The sequence below is a fragment of the Meles meles genome, chromosome 4 (assembly GCF_922984935.1).
Source record: "Meles meles chromosome 4, mMelMel3.1 paternal haplotype, whole genome shotgun sequence".
NCBI lineage: Eukaryota > Metazoa > Chordata > Mammalia > Carnivora > Mustelidae > Meles > Meles meles.
The window spans coordinates 106,584,030-106,595,059 of record NC_060069.1 but is presented as its reverse complement, the minus strand read 5'-3'; the positions used below and the strand labels follow the sequence as shown (position 1 = coordinate 106,595,059).

At 40.1% G+C, this 11,030-nt stretch overlaps 1 protein-coding gene across 1 annotated transcript in view; it reads right to left on the bottom strand.

Annotated features, from left to right (window-relative positions):
* Positions 1 to 2,975: 2,975 nt before the first annotated feature.
* GUCA1C (guanylate cyclase activator 1C) overlaps positions 2,976 to 11,030 on the bottom strand; it is a 29,737-nt gene continuing 21,682 nt past the window's right edge. The window contains exon 4 of the mRNA XM_046003536.1: positions 2,976 to 3,392. Coding sequence (XP_045859492.1) covers positions 3,223 to 3,392 — 170 coding nt within the window. The 3' untranslated portion in view covers positions 2,976 to 3,222. The remainder of the gene's footprint in view (positions 3,393 to 11,030) is intronic.

The window sequence follows — 11,030 nt, the reverse complement described above, 5'->3', positions numbered from 1 at the left end:
TTTAAAAAAAAAAACCTGCCAAAAAAAGTCACTGGGCAGTAGGTTCTACTTAAAACTTATCATCTGAAGGAGGAAGGGATTTATTTTAAAATCCCCAGTTCATTCAAGTAACGTGATTTCGTATGTAGATTAGGACTATTTCCTGGACCAGGCTCATGGCACTAAGTTACAGAGGAAAGCATGGAGAAGGAACATGATCTTGGGGAGACAGACCTTAAGAGATGGAGACTTGAGAGGGACACCTGTGTGGCTCAGTCGGTTAAGACTCCAACTCTTGATTTCATCTTGGGTCATGATCTCAGGGTCATGAGATCATCCTCACACTCAGGCAGGGTCTGCTCCAGATTCTCTCCCTCTCCCTCGGCCCCTCCCACTTATCCTCTCTCTCTCTCTGTCTCTTAAATAAAGAAATCTTAAAAGAGAGAGAGAGAGAGAGAGATGGAGACTTGAGGGAAAGGATGTAGTTCTGTTTTTCTGACCCTCCCCCTTTTCTTCTATCTTACCTTACCATGAATTAATCTAATTCTTCTGTACCTGAATTTCAGACTTTTCCCCTTCTTAGGACTATCCTCAGCAAAACTATGGGGCAGTAACTATTTTCTGAACTGTTTTCTTATCACAAGCAGCTAGTATCTTCACATTCTCTGTACCCACTAACCTTGTTCCCTAAGAAGCTAACAAGGTTGTACTATGTGGACCTGTCTGCCCTGCTTACAGATGAAGCTCTTCTTTGAAAAGAAAAGGGGGTACCACTCTGGCCTCTCCACCATAAGCCCTGGGGTCAACTTGGGAGGCATGACCACCACATAAAGGGCATGGAACAGAGATTAGAAATCTAAGAAGCAGATCCAGGGAAAAACCAAAACCTAACCTGGGTGCACTAGACAAATCAGTCATGATTCCAAAGGGGGTGATGGGTGGAAGAGGATCTAGGTAAGAGGCAACAGGGTGAAGCCAGAGGAGAACTACAGGGTTGAAAGCATAAAGTACAAGATGAGGCCTGTGGTAGAGCAGACCTTGGATGCTCTGAGTATAGAAACTATTGGGTGGGGGGGTTTCTAAGGTGTCTACTTGGCTCACACCAACTATCCCAAATGTGCTGATAGTGCAGCGTTGGTGGTATAGTGGTGAGCACAGCTGCCTTCCAAATGTGCTGATAATTAAGCTGTGTACACTTGGCTCCAACTTTATCTTTCCATTTTTTGTTCTGTGATGCTAGACTGGTGTCCTTCTCAGTACCTTTCTCCTTTGCGGGCTGTTTCCCTATAAAGCTCAATCCATAGGTGGTGCTAAAGGGACACTACCAGGCAGGGACTCTAGGAAAGTGGTATCACTTCTCTGCGTCTCAGGTGCCAGACATGAAGTGGGGATAACAGCCACACCCCTGGGCCATTAGGATTAAACAAGCCCACTCAGCATGGCTCCAGAGCAAATATCAGGGCATGCAAGGAAAGGAGGGGTGGGTTGCACACCTGAATGAGGACTGACCTTTCAGTCTGTCAAGGCACAGAACCAGTCAGGATCCAGCCAAGGAAACAGAAACCACACTGATTAACAGCATTAATGTAAGGTATTAGTGAGAAAGACATTGGAGGAGTGAAAAAGTAAAGGGAGGACACTGAAGAAGCAACACAGAAATGTCTGGAAGCAGCTGCCCTCCTTGGCTAGCAGAACAAAGGGGAAAGGTCGGAGTTATTAGGACATAGAAGGTTGGAAGGGGATGCTAGGACCCAGTTTTCTGTGGAAAGGACACTAGGTGCCTCGGAGGAACGGGGGAGGGGGGTGATGAAATCAAATGCCACTTCCAAGATGGGGCTGTTGCTTGGGCAAGACTGTCATGATGTTTTCCTTTCCCTTCTACTGCTGGAAAGCTCAGAGTCCAATGGGTAACCCACTGTCAGCAAATGAGTAGGACTCTGTGTCATCATGGCTGCGAAGATTTTTCTTACTTTACTCTACCAGCAATACTTTTTCTTCAACATACATTGTGCACTTCTTTGCGAATCTCCTCAAAATCTTTTGGAAAACCACAGAATATTTCCACACCCATCTAGACTACTTTCCTCTGCATTTTCATCTATACCTTCATCTACAACTTCTCTACCTCCATTTATACTTTATTTCTACCACCATGCATGCCTCATCTATATCTCTAATCCACATTTTACCCACATCTGTAACCACGAGGGAGACAGGGCCATCCAAGTCTGTCTTTGTAGCTCCAGTTGTGTGTGTTTAGACCAAATCTGAATATGAAAGCATAATTACAAAGGTCTTAATACAAAGAGAGCTCACATCTGCTCTTCAGCCTCCACTGTGTTTCCACAAGAAAGCTTTGCATTGACAGATGCACTAATGGGCCCATGATATAGAACCCAAAACTGAAAAAGTTCTAACCCATCAAGAAATCTCATTCATCATTTCATTTTTTGGAAAGAATATAAAAAATGAAATGTCAGAGCTATAATGTCAGGACCGTTCAAAATGTCAAGTGCTTGTTGTTGCATAGCCTGGCTGTCTGCTGTTCTGATCAAACCCCCAACTGGCATAATAATTACAGATGATGCATCCCATTTTCATGCACAACTGGACCCGGATTTATAACAAATCAGTGGAAACATTCTCATTGCCCAGCCTGAAATTTTCTCCTCTTACTGCAGAGCTTAAGACTTTTCCTTTGGAGCAGAACATTATTACTGATTCAAGACAGAATTCAGGGTAAGAATAAGAGAAAAAGGGAAGAAAAAAGTTTCTCCATAGACTGGAACTCAGTCACTTATAGTAGAGAGATACAACAGGAGCCACGAGGCAGCAAACATATTTGCTGAACGCATGTTTAAGAAGAATGTTAAAGTATGGAGACACTGCCCAGATTATCCAGGTCTATTTCAAGATGCAGATTAATTTAGGTGTGCAAGGAAATACACACGTGAGCACTATTTTGAAAGGATGGAGATAATCCTTCAGTTTAATCATCATATTCTAATCTGTAGAGAAACCACTAATATAGATAGAAGAACAATTATTTTGCCTAAGATCTTTTATGGAAGTATCCATGGGACTTAAGTGATGTATTCACAAGCCGATACCAATTATAATAAAAACCTGAAATCAATAGCATGTACATGAGAGAATTTCATCTCTTCTCAACCGAAATCTTGCATCCACTGAAAGTTGGGAAAGGCATTCTCATGGCTCACAGCTGCTTCATTTCCACCTTCCCTAGATCAGCCTTCTCACATGGTTTGAAGGAAGCCTCCCATCTGTGTCTGACTGTTTCTCATTATAGATCACTTTCAGTACATTAGAAAAGTCAAAGCTCTTGGAAACAATCTCCAGAAGATCTTGATCTTTTCCCGTGCCATTGATAAATTCTTCTAACGTCAATTCTCCTAGAAAATAATAAATGAACAATTAACAAGAGGCTTTGTTCAGACCAATCACTTGTGTATACAATATATTCCCTGGTACTTTTTTTCATATTCTTCTGACATCCTTTCACCTCAACCAGACTCTCAATTCTTTGAATATCCTTACACAGAAAAGCATTCAATGGTAGGGTTGCCAGTGAAAATATCGATGATAAATACAATCTAATTTTTTAAAATTAATTTATTTATTTATTTATTTTTATTAACATAGAATATATTTTTATCCCCAGGGGCACAATCTAATTTTTTTAAGGGGGGCAGGGAGGGAATGCAATCAGGGGCAGGGGGAGGGGCAGATGGAGAAAGAGAGAGAGAATCTCAAGCATGCTCCGTGGCCAGTGCAGACCCTGACGCGGGGCTCAAGCTCATGACCCTGAGATCATGACCTGAGGGTCCAACACTTAATCAACTGAACACCCCGGTGCCCCAACTACAATCTGTTTTTTTTGAGTTGAGAACATTAGCAATGTACTTGTGTTCACATACACATTCATGTCTCTACACAGTATTGATTATTTGACATTTAATCCTGAGGATATGAGCAAGTGATAGGAGCATGAATATTGCTGATTTCTAAGATCAGGAAGAAATGACTATGTTTAAGGTTGTTTTCAGCCTTCTTCTCAAAGGAGATAATTCCAGGGACTATCCAAAGCTGTGAGGAAGTTTAAACATTTTTTTTTTTTAAGATTTTATTTATTTGAGACAGAGAGAAAGAGAGAGACACAGAAAGCATGTGCAAGGGGAAGGAGAAGAACAAGCAGACTCCACACTGAGCGTGGAGCTCAAAGTGGGGCTCAATCTCAGGACCCTGAGATCATGACCTGAGCCAAACCTAGAGTCAGACGCTTAACTGACTGAGCCACCCAGGCACCCCTAAAAAAGTTAAACGTTGATTCATTCCATGTATAATTATTGGTAGGCTGTTTTCTGATTTTTTTTTTAAGTAGGCTTCACGCCCAGCATGGAGCCCAGTGTGGAGCTTGAACTTATGACCCTGAGATCAAGACCTGAGCTGTGATCAACACTCAACCAACTGAGCCACTCAGGCTCCCCTCTCATTTTTGATTCCTAATTTCATCAGTTTGACTTAAACCATGGCCCCATCCTGGCCAGTCCCAGGCTATAAAACCATTGCTTTATACCCATGTACCATGGCTGTTATGTTTTGCCACAAGCCTCATCCCACAAGACAACTTTTCAACATTTTGGAAGGATGGGGGGTTCTCTGCTGCCTCATTTGATATAATTATGAGCTTTATGGTACATGCTGGATAGCTAGTTTGTGTAAGCACCCCCAAATGCCCTTGTTAATCGCTGTCTTGAAAATGTAAAGATCCTGTCCTCTCTCTCTATTCCCATCAAGCAGTATGTGCTGTAGAATGCATTGTTTAGTGTTCAAGGTCAGGAGCCCTGGGGTTGGCCAACCTGAAGTATCTCCCTTAAAAAAGTGTCCAGGTGGCAGACCTTGGTTTCCTTGGAAGCGCTCTCCATGCAAGGAGGGGAAGGGCCACTAATAGTTGCTAGGTTAAATTACTATGATATAAAACTTGATGCACAGGGATGTCTACAGCAGTTGCTCCAATGAGGAGGCCGCTTCTGGATTCCCTATATGTAACTTCTCCCAATAAACCTCTGTCTTGTCTCACATCAGGCTCCCTGCTCAATGGGGAGTCTGCTTCTCTCTCCTTCTCCCTCTGTCCTTCACCTGCTCATGCTCACTTTCTCTCTTTCTCTCAAATAAATAATAAAATCTTGAAAAACAAAAAAGCAAAGCAAACAAACAAACAAAAAACCTATGTCTTGATCACTGTCTCCAGGTCTTTTCTTTGGCCTCATTGGACCACCACCCACCCTAGGCTTAGAGTCTGCTGGGATGTGGTTGCACATGAATGTCTTCAAGTCAAGGGGTATAGATGCAGTTCTGATCTCAAAGCGATTGTACCAAATAGGATTTGTGGTTATGTGGAAGGGCAGCCAAAGACAAACCAAGAACATTCAGTAACTAGAGAATGAACATCTGAGGCAAACATTCAGCAGGACCTGAGATACTTTTTAGTGGATAAAATCAAATATCCAAAACACCACGACAGTTATTCAAATATAAATGAGCATGGATCATCACATTCTCATAAGATACGTTCCTCTTGGTTTCAGTAGCAAAATTCTAAAACACGTTTTTTGAATGGAAATTGAAGCTTTGTTCCTTATGTTTTCCTTATGCCAAAGAAGTTTGTGCAAGACGCACAGGGTAAGCATGAAGTCATCTATGTCTCACAGGGGATGTATAACCATGGAATGGAATGAACCAAAGTTAAGGAGAAAAAAGAAAATGAGGAGTGGCAAGTGTGGGGCTAGGGACAGCCATGGTGTGGCATGTTGAGTCATGGGAACCATAAACAACAGCAACAAAACAATCTTATCAATTTTTGCAAAGGAATATCATAGCTGCTAAATTCCCCATGCAAAAATTTTTCAAATTTCTAGGGGCTTCGCATAACCAAAAGAGAAGTGAGAGTGGAGACGGGGTAACTGAAGTGGGTTTTGATCACTCAGTCATAACACTTGTCCGCTGTCACCAGTGCGGGAGGAAGGAGCTGTGTCTGAGGGTGTGGAGGGTATAGTCACCATGTCAAGTAAAAAGCAACACAGGCTACTGGTATGGCAAAGAGAGAAAAGATGGAATTTCTTTTATAAACTTTTTTTTTTCTCTTTTTAAGTTTCTTTATTTTTTATTTTAACTTAAGGATTTTTATTATACTCTCAAATATTTTCACAGCAGAAAAAAATCCCATTTTCTAAAAACACCAAGCTGTTTTATCACTGAATGATACCCAAATATATATGTTACCCAAATATGTATGTATCTGTATTTCCATTTTCTGTTCTCTCTTTATACTTTGCCCACATAATATTTTTTTTTTAAATTGAGATAGAATTGACATATAACACTTTCAGTTTAAGGTATACAACGTAACGATTTGATACATGCACATATTGCAAAATCCATCACCGCACATAAGTTACAATTTACACTTCTTTTTTTCTTGTGATGAGAACTTTTAAGTTCTACTCCCTTAGCAAATTAGAGGATGGAAGTCTTCGCTGTTGTTTTTTCTCTTTTCTCAAAACATGTGTGAACTCTGCATATTTTTTTTCATGTTACCTAACTACTTACCATAAAAATTTTGTTTGAAATTAAGCCAATTTCTACCTATAGCAACTGACAACATTTACTATTTCTATTTAAAGTACTTACTTTGGAATTTTCCTCTTTTCCCTCTCAGACTTATCATTCGTTCACTTACCAAACATGTAGTAAGCCCCAGCTACAAGTGCCATTTCCTCCGACGCTACCGTTCTGGAATGTGACAGGTGCTCAGAAAACATGCTGACAAACTGCTTTCTTTTATCTGATGCTCTTAAACATTGCTTCCTAATCCCTTTTAATTTGCCTGCAGATTTATGCCCAAACAAATTAAAAGGATGATTTCTGAATCTGTCTAAAAACTATCGCCTATGCAGGTCCCGAAGCTTCCTTCAAAAAAAAAAAAAAAAAAATCTACCAGCATAGAGCCAAAGCCAGTAAGAGGTGACTGAGCTGGAGATCACAGAGCTCAAAAGGACCTCAAACAATTGTTTGAGTTTGTATTATTTTGTTGTATATTTCAAGACACATTTCAGGATTGGTAAGGCATAATTCAAAAGAACACAATTTTATTTTTACACGTTGAAATATACATATACACGTCATTTATAGCTACATGATTTAGTGTTGTTGGTTGTGTTTGTGGATACTTTCTCTCCTCCTGGGGACCCTGAAGGTCAATGCTCGTCCATCACCCACTACCGATTTCAGCAGCTTCATTAATGATATAGTGAATTGGTGAAATATCACTGATGAAAATGTGAATTGATGAAATATGTGAATATTTTCTTTAGACTTCTTTTTGCAATCTGGTTATCTTGTTGATATTCCTGGGTCCTGTATTTCTCCCCATTATCTTTCATAACAAAACCAAAAAAGGCCTCCTACCTGCTCCCCTCAAAAGAAAAGCCAAGATTTCCTATACAAACCCGCGTTATCATTTTTGCTCTAAAGAAGTCAACCTGGTTTTAAAAGAAACCAGCCTGTATAAAGGACTTCTTGTCAATTCTTTCCAATGCTTTTAAATTAGAAGTTGGTGAATAGTGTAGTGGGGCTGGGAAGTTAGCAGAAATGGGAACGGGGGAGCGGGGGGCGGGGGGAAGGTTGGTGGCAGGGTCTCAGGAGATGAGAACAACCAGATTTTCAAGGGCCGGCGCCAGTGAAGATTTTACAGGACACAGTTTTGTAGTCACTAGCAAGGTGGCGCTAGCGGCATTTAGCAGCATTCTATGGCCCAGTTTTTAAGTGCAGCAGTTTCTTCTCTTGTAGGAGAAAACCCGATGCCCTCTTCCTGGTAGTTCTGCTTCCCAGCTTGAGTCGCTGTGACTCTTGCGGCTTTCTACAATGTTCTGGCTGACAACAGTGGTCCTTCTGGGTAACTGCTCAATAAAATGTCTTCATGTCCTGTCCCTGTTTTCTTTTACCCAAGATATCCACCCAATAATCACCTCTTTCATTTCCTCTTTGGCCTTGTTCTGTCTCTTCTCACTTTCACAGTTTAGTATTATGAGCCACTGACATCTCCGCCGCCCCCTGTCCTGTTTGGTGCAGGTTGAACTTCTGGACGTTTTCTGCACTTACATTGTGAACAGCAACTATAAATCTTCCTAAATCATGTCAAGAACGACTCCGAGGCAGTGGATGGTAGAACACGCTCGCTATTCTCCCTGCAGGAAAGGCTGCAGAATTCCATGCTTAATCATTTATCCTGACTTGTCTTGCTGTCCTGCCTGTTTTCATTCCTCAATAACATTGAATATTGAACTTCAATCTTCTGTCTTTGTCATTCTCTTCAAGTTTTCCTTCCTGATGCTTTTGTTCATAATATAAGAATAAAAAATTTCTTGTTGAATTATTACAATAATACATGCTCATGATACAAAACTTAAGCACTACAAAAAGGTGTAATGAAATGAAAGAATCCCCCCATAATCTCTTTCTGTCCCTGCAGTTTCACTTTCCAGGAGTAATTAACTCCTGCTAATCAATTGCACTTAAATTTTGTGAAGTGAGCATACACACACATATGTTAATTTCCAAAGTAGTCTAGACAGATAACATTGCAGATGTTATCTCTCCTCCCACAGATAACATTGCATGTTGTGGGGGGCCTATATGGTTCAGTCAGTTAAGCATCTGATTCTTGAATTCAGCTCAGGTCTTGATCTCAGGGCTCTAGAATGGAGCCCTGCTTTGTGTTCCCTACTCAGTGAGGAGTCTGCTTGTCCCTCTCTCCCTCTGCCCCTTCCCCCACTAGTGTGTGCAAGTGCTCTCTTTCTCATTCTCTTGCTCTCTCTCTCTCCAATAAAGAAATAAATCTTTTTTTTAAAATTGCATGTTATGCTTGTTTCTTCCTTCACTTTTCATGACATCTTCTTACCACTCATTCATCTAACAACTATTCATAAAGCTACTAGTACATATCAGGAAGTGTGAACATGCAAGAAATACCAAAGTACATAAAACAGAAATAGTTCTTGCCCTCATGGAGTTTGTAGAATCTCATCTTTTTGTTTTCTTAACATTTATCCTATGCCTCTCTTTTGATTTATTTTCCAACTTTGATTTGCTAACTACCATGATAATCACGTATAGAATACTTCATAGCTGTTGTGTATTTTTTTGTCCCAACAAATTTGATGTTGGTCATTCTGTCATAAAAAATTTGCAGTCAAATTGGGATGTCCGTCTATGTTCCTAAAGTTGTATCCTGGTGTATTGTGATCTCTTTATCTTTGGTTTCAACATTCACTGGATTATCAGATACCAGTAGTATGATTGCTTTTCAGTTTGAAAAATTAAAAAATACATTAGCACATAGTCAACACTATTCTGGTAAACTTCACTAACATTTCTACTTCTCCCAACACTAATGTTTTGATAACAATGATAATCAACAATTTAAAAAGTCTTATGCGAGGTATATACACTTAGATCTGTACAAAGATAAATAGACATTTTCCCCAGTGGTGCTTACTCTCATGTGTGAGTGAAACACTTTATTTTCCTATGTCAAATACTGGGAAAATCCTTTTATACTTCTGCAAATATCAATCTTCTATGTCTTCATTACTTTCTTTTCCTTGCCTTCTGATGCTCTGATCTGTCTTTGTCCAAATGTACAATTTCAGCATCCTTTTCTTGATATAGAGAATGATCCAGCTGTCTCTTGATGAGATGATACAACAACCTCCAATAATTTGCATATAAAAGCAAATTCTATCAGTTTCAGTTCTGTATATGCACTTGCCAAGAAACAGTGATTCACTGTTGTTCCAAAATGCAACTAGTTTATTTGATATCTTCATTGTAAAGAGAATGATATACATCTTTTTTCTTAAATACAAATTTCCATCAGAGGAAATGATTTGCATGATTAGTTCTATAAGCCATTCCAGAAACCATAATGTATTCTCTTTCTTTCGACATATTCTTTCAGATCAAAGAGCCCATTTCCTGGGCTGCAGGTAGCCTTAGTTATTGACCAAGAAAACACTTTCGTTCTTCTAGATTTGCATCCTTTTGCAACCCTTTCATTCTTTTTCTAGGCCCTTCCCATCACATTCTCCCATTTTACTGGTTCTTTGTATTTTCTTTGTAAGGAGGCTGTTTAGATAATAAGTAGAGAGTCCTGCATCATTTTCTGTTTTCTGGAACACATTATCTGTTCTTTCACACTAATGGAAATCAAGCCCCTTCTCAAGGAGAACACAATCCTCATACTTCTCCAGGAGAGGTCACTTTTCCTCCCCCCCCCCCCTTCCATCCCTAGATGCAGGATCCAGAGTTATTTTCAAACATTCTTGACCTGCCCTTTTGACCTTCATTGTATTACTAAATCTGAAACACTCACAATGACCCTTCTATTTCCATGATACTTGTCCTTTGGTCAATGATTTCAGCCCCGGCCTGAAATGTTTTATCATCTCTGCTCTAATCCCTGCCAGACTCCAGCACCTCTAAGATTAAAAACTAAAACAGAGGGGCACCTGGGTGGCTCAGTGGGTTAAGCCTCTGCCTTCAGCTTGGGTCATGGTCTCAGGGTCCTGGAATTGAGACCCGAATAGGGCTCTCTGCTCAGCAGGGAGCCTGCTTCCCTCTCTCTCTGCCTACTTGTGATCTCTGTCTATCAAATAAATAAATAAAATCTTTAAAAAAAAAAAAACAAACTAAAACAGAACAAAACCTACAGTATTTGTCCTGTTTGGTGATTAGAATTTCCAGTTGCGTATTTTAAATAAAATTGTCATTACCTCCTAAGATCTTCCACTCTCCATTCCTCTGATCCTTGTCTACCTTCACTTAGTTTCCTTGTCAATTCTGGGTAGTCAGAATCTGTGTTTTGCAAGTTTTCACAAGAACTGACTTATTTTACCCTCAATCTAGGTAGACCCAAATATAAGTGATTACAACCAAATGGCTCTGATCTTGGTCAATTCGAAAATGAGCGT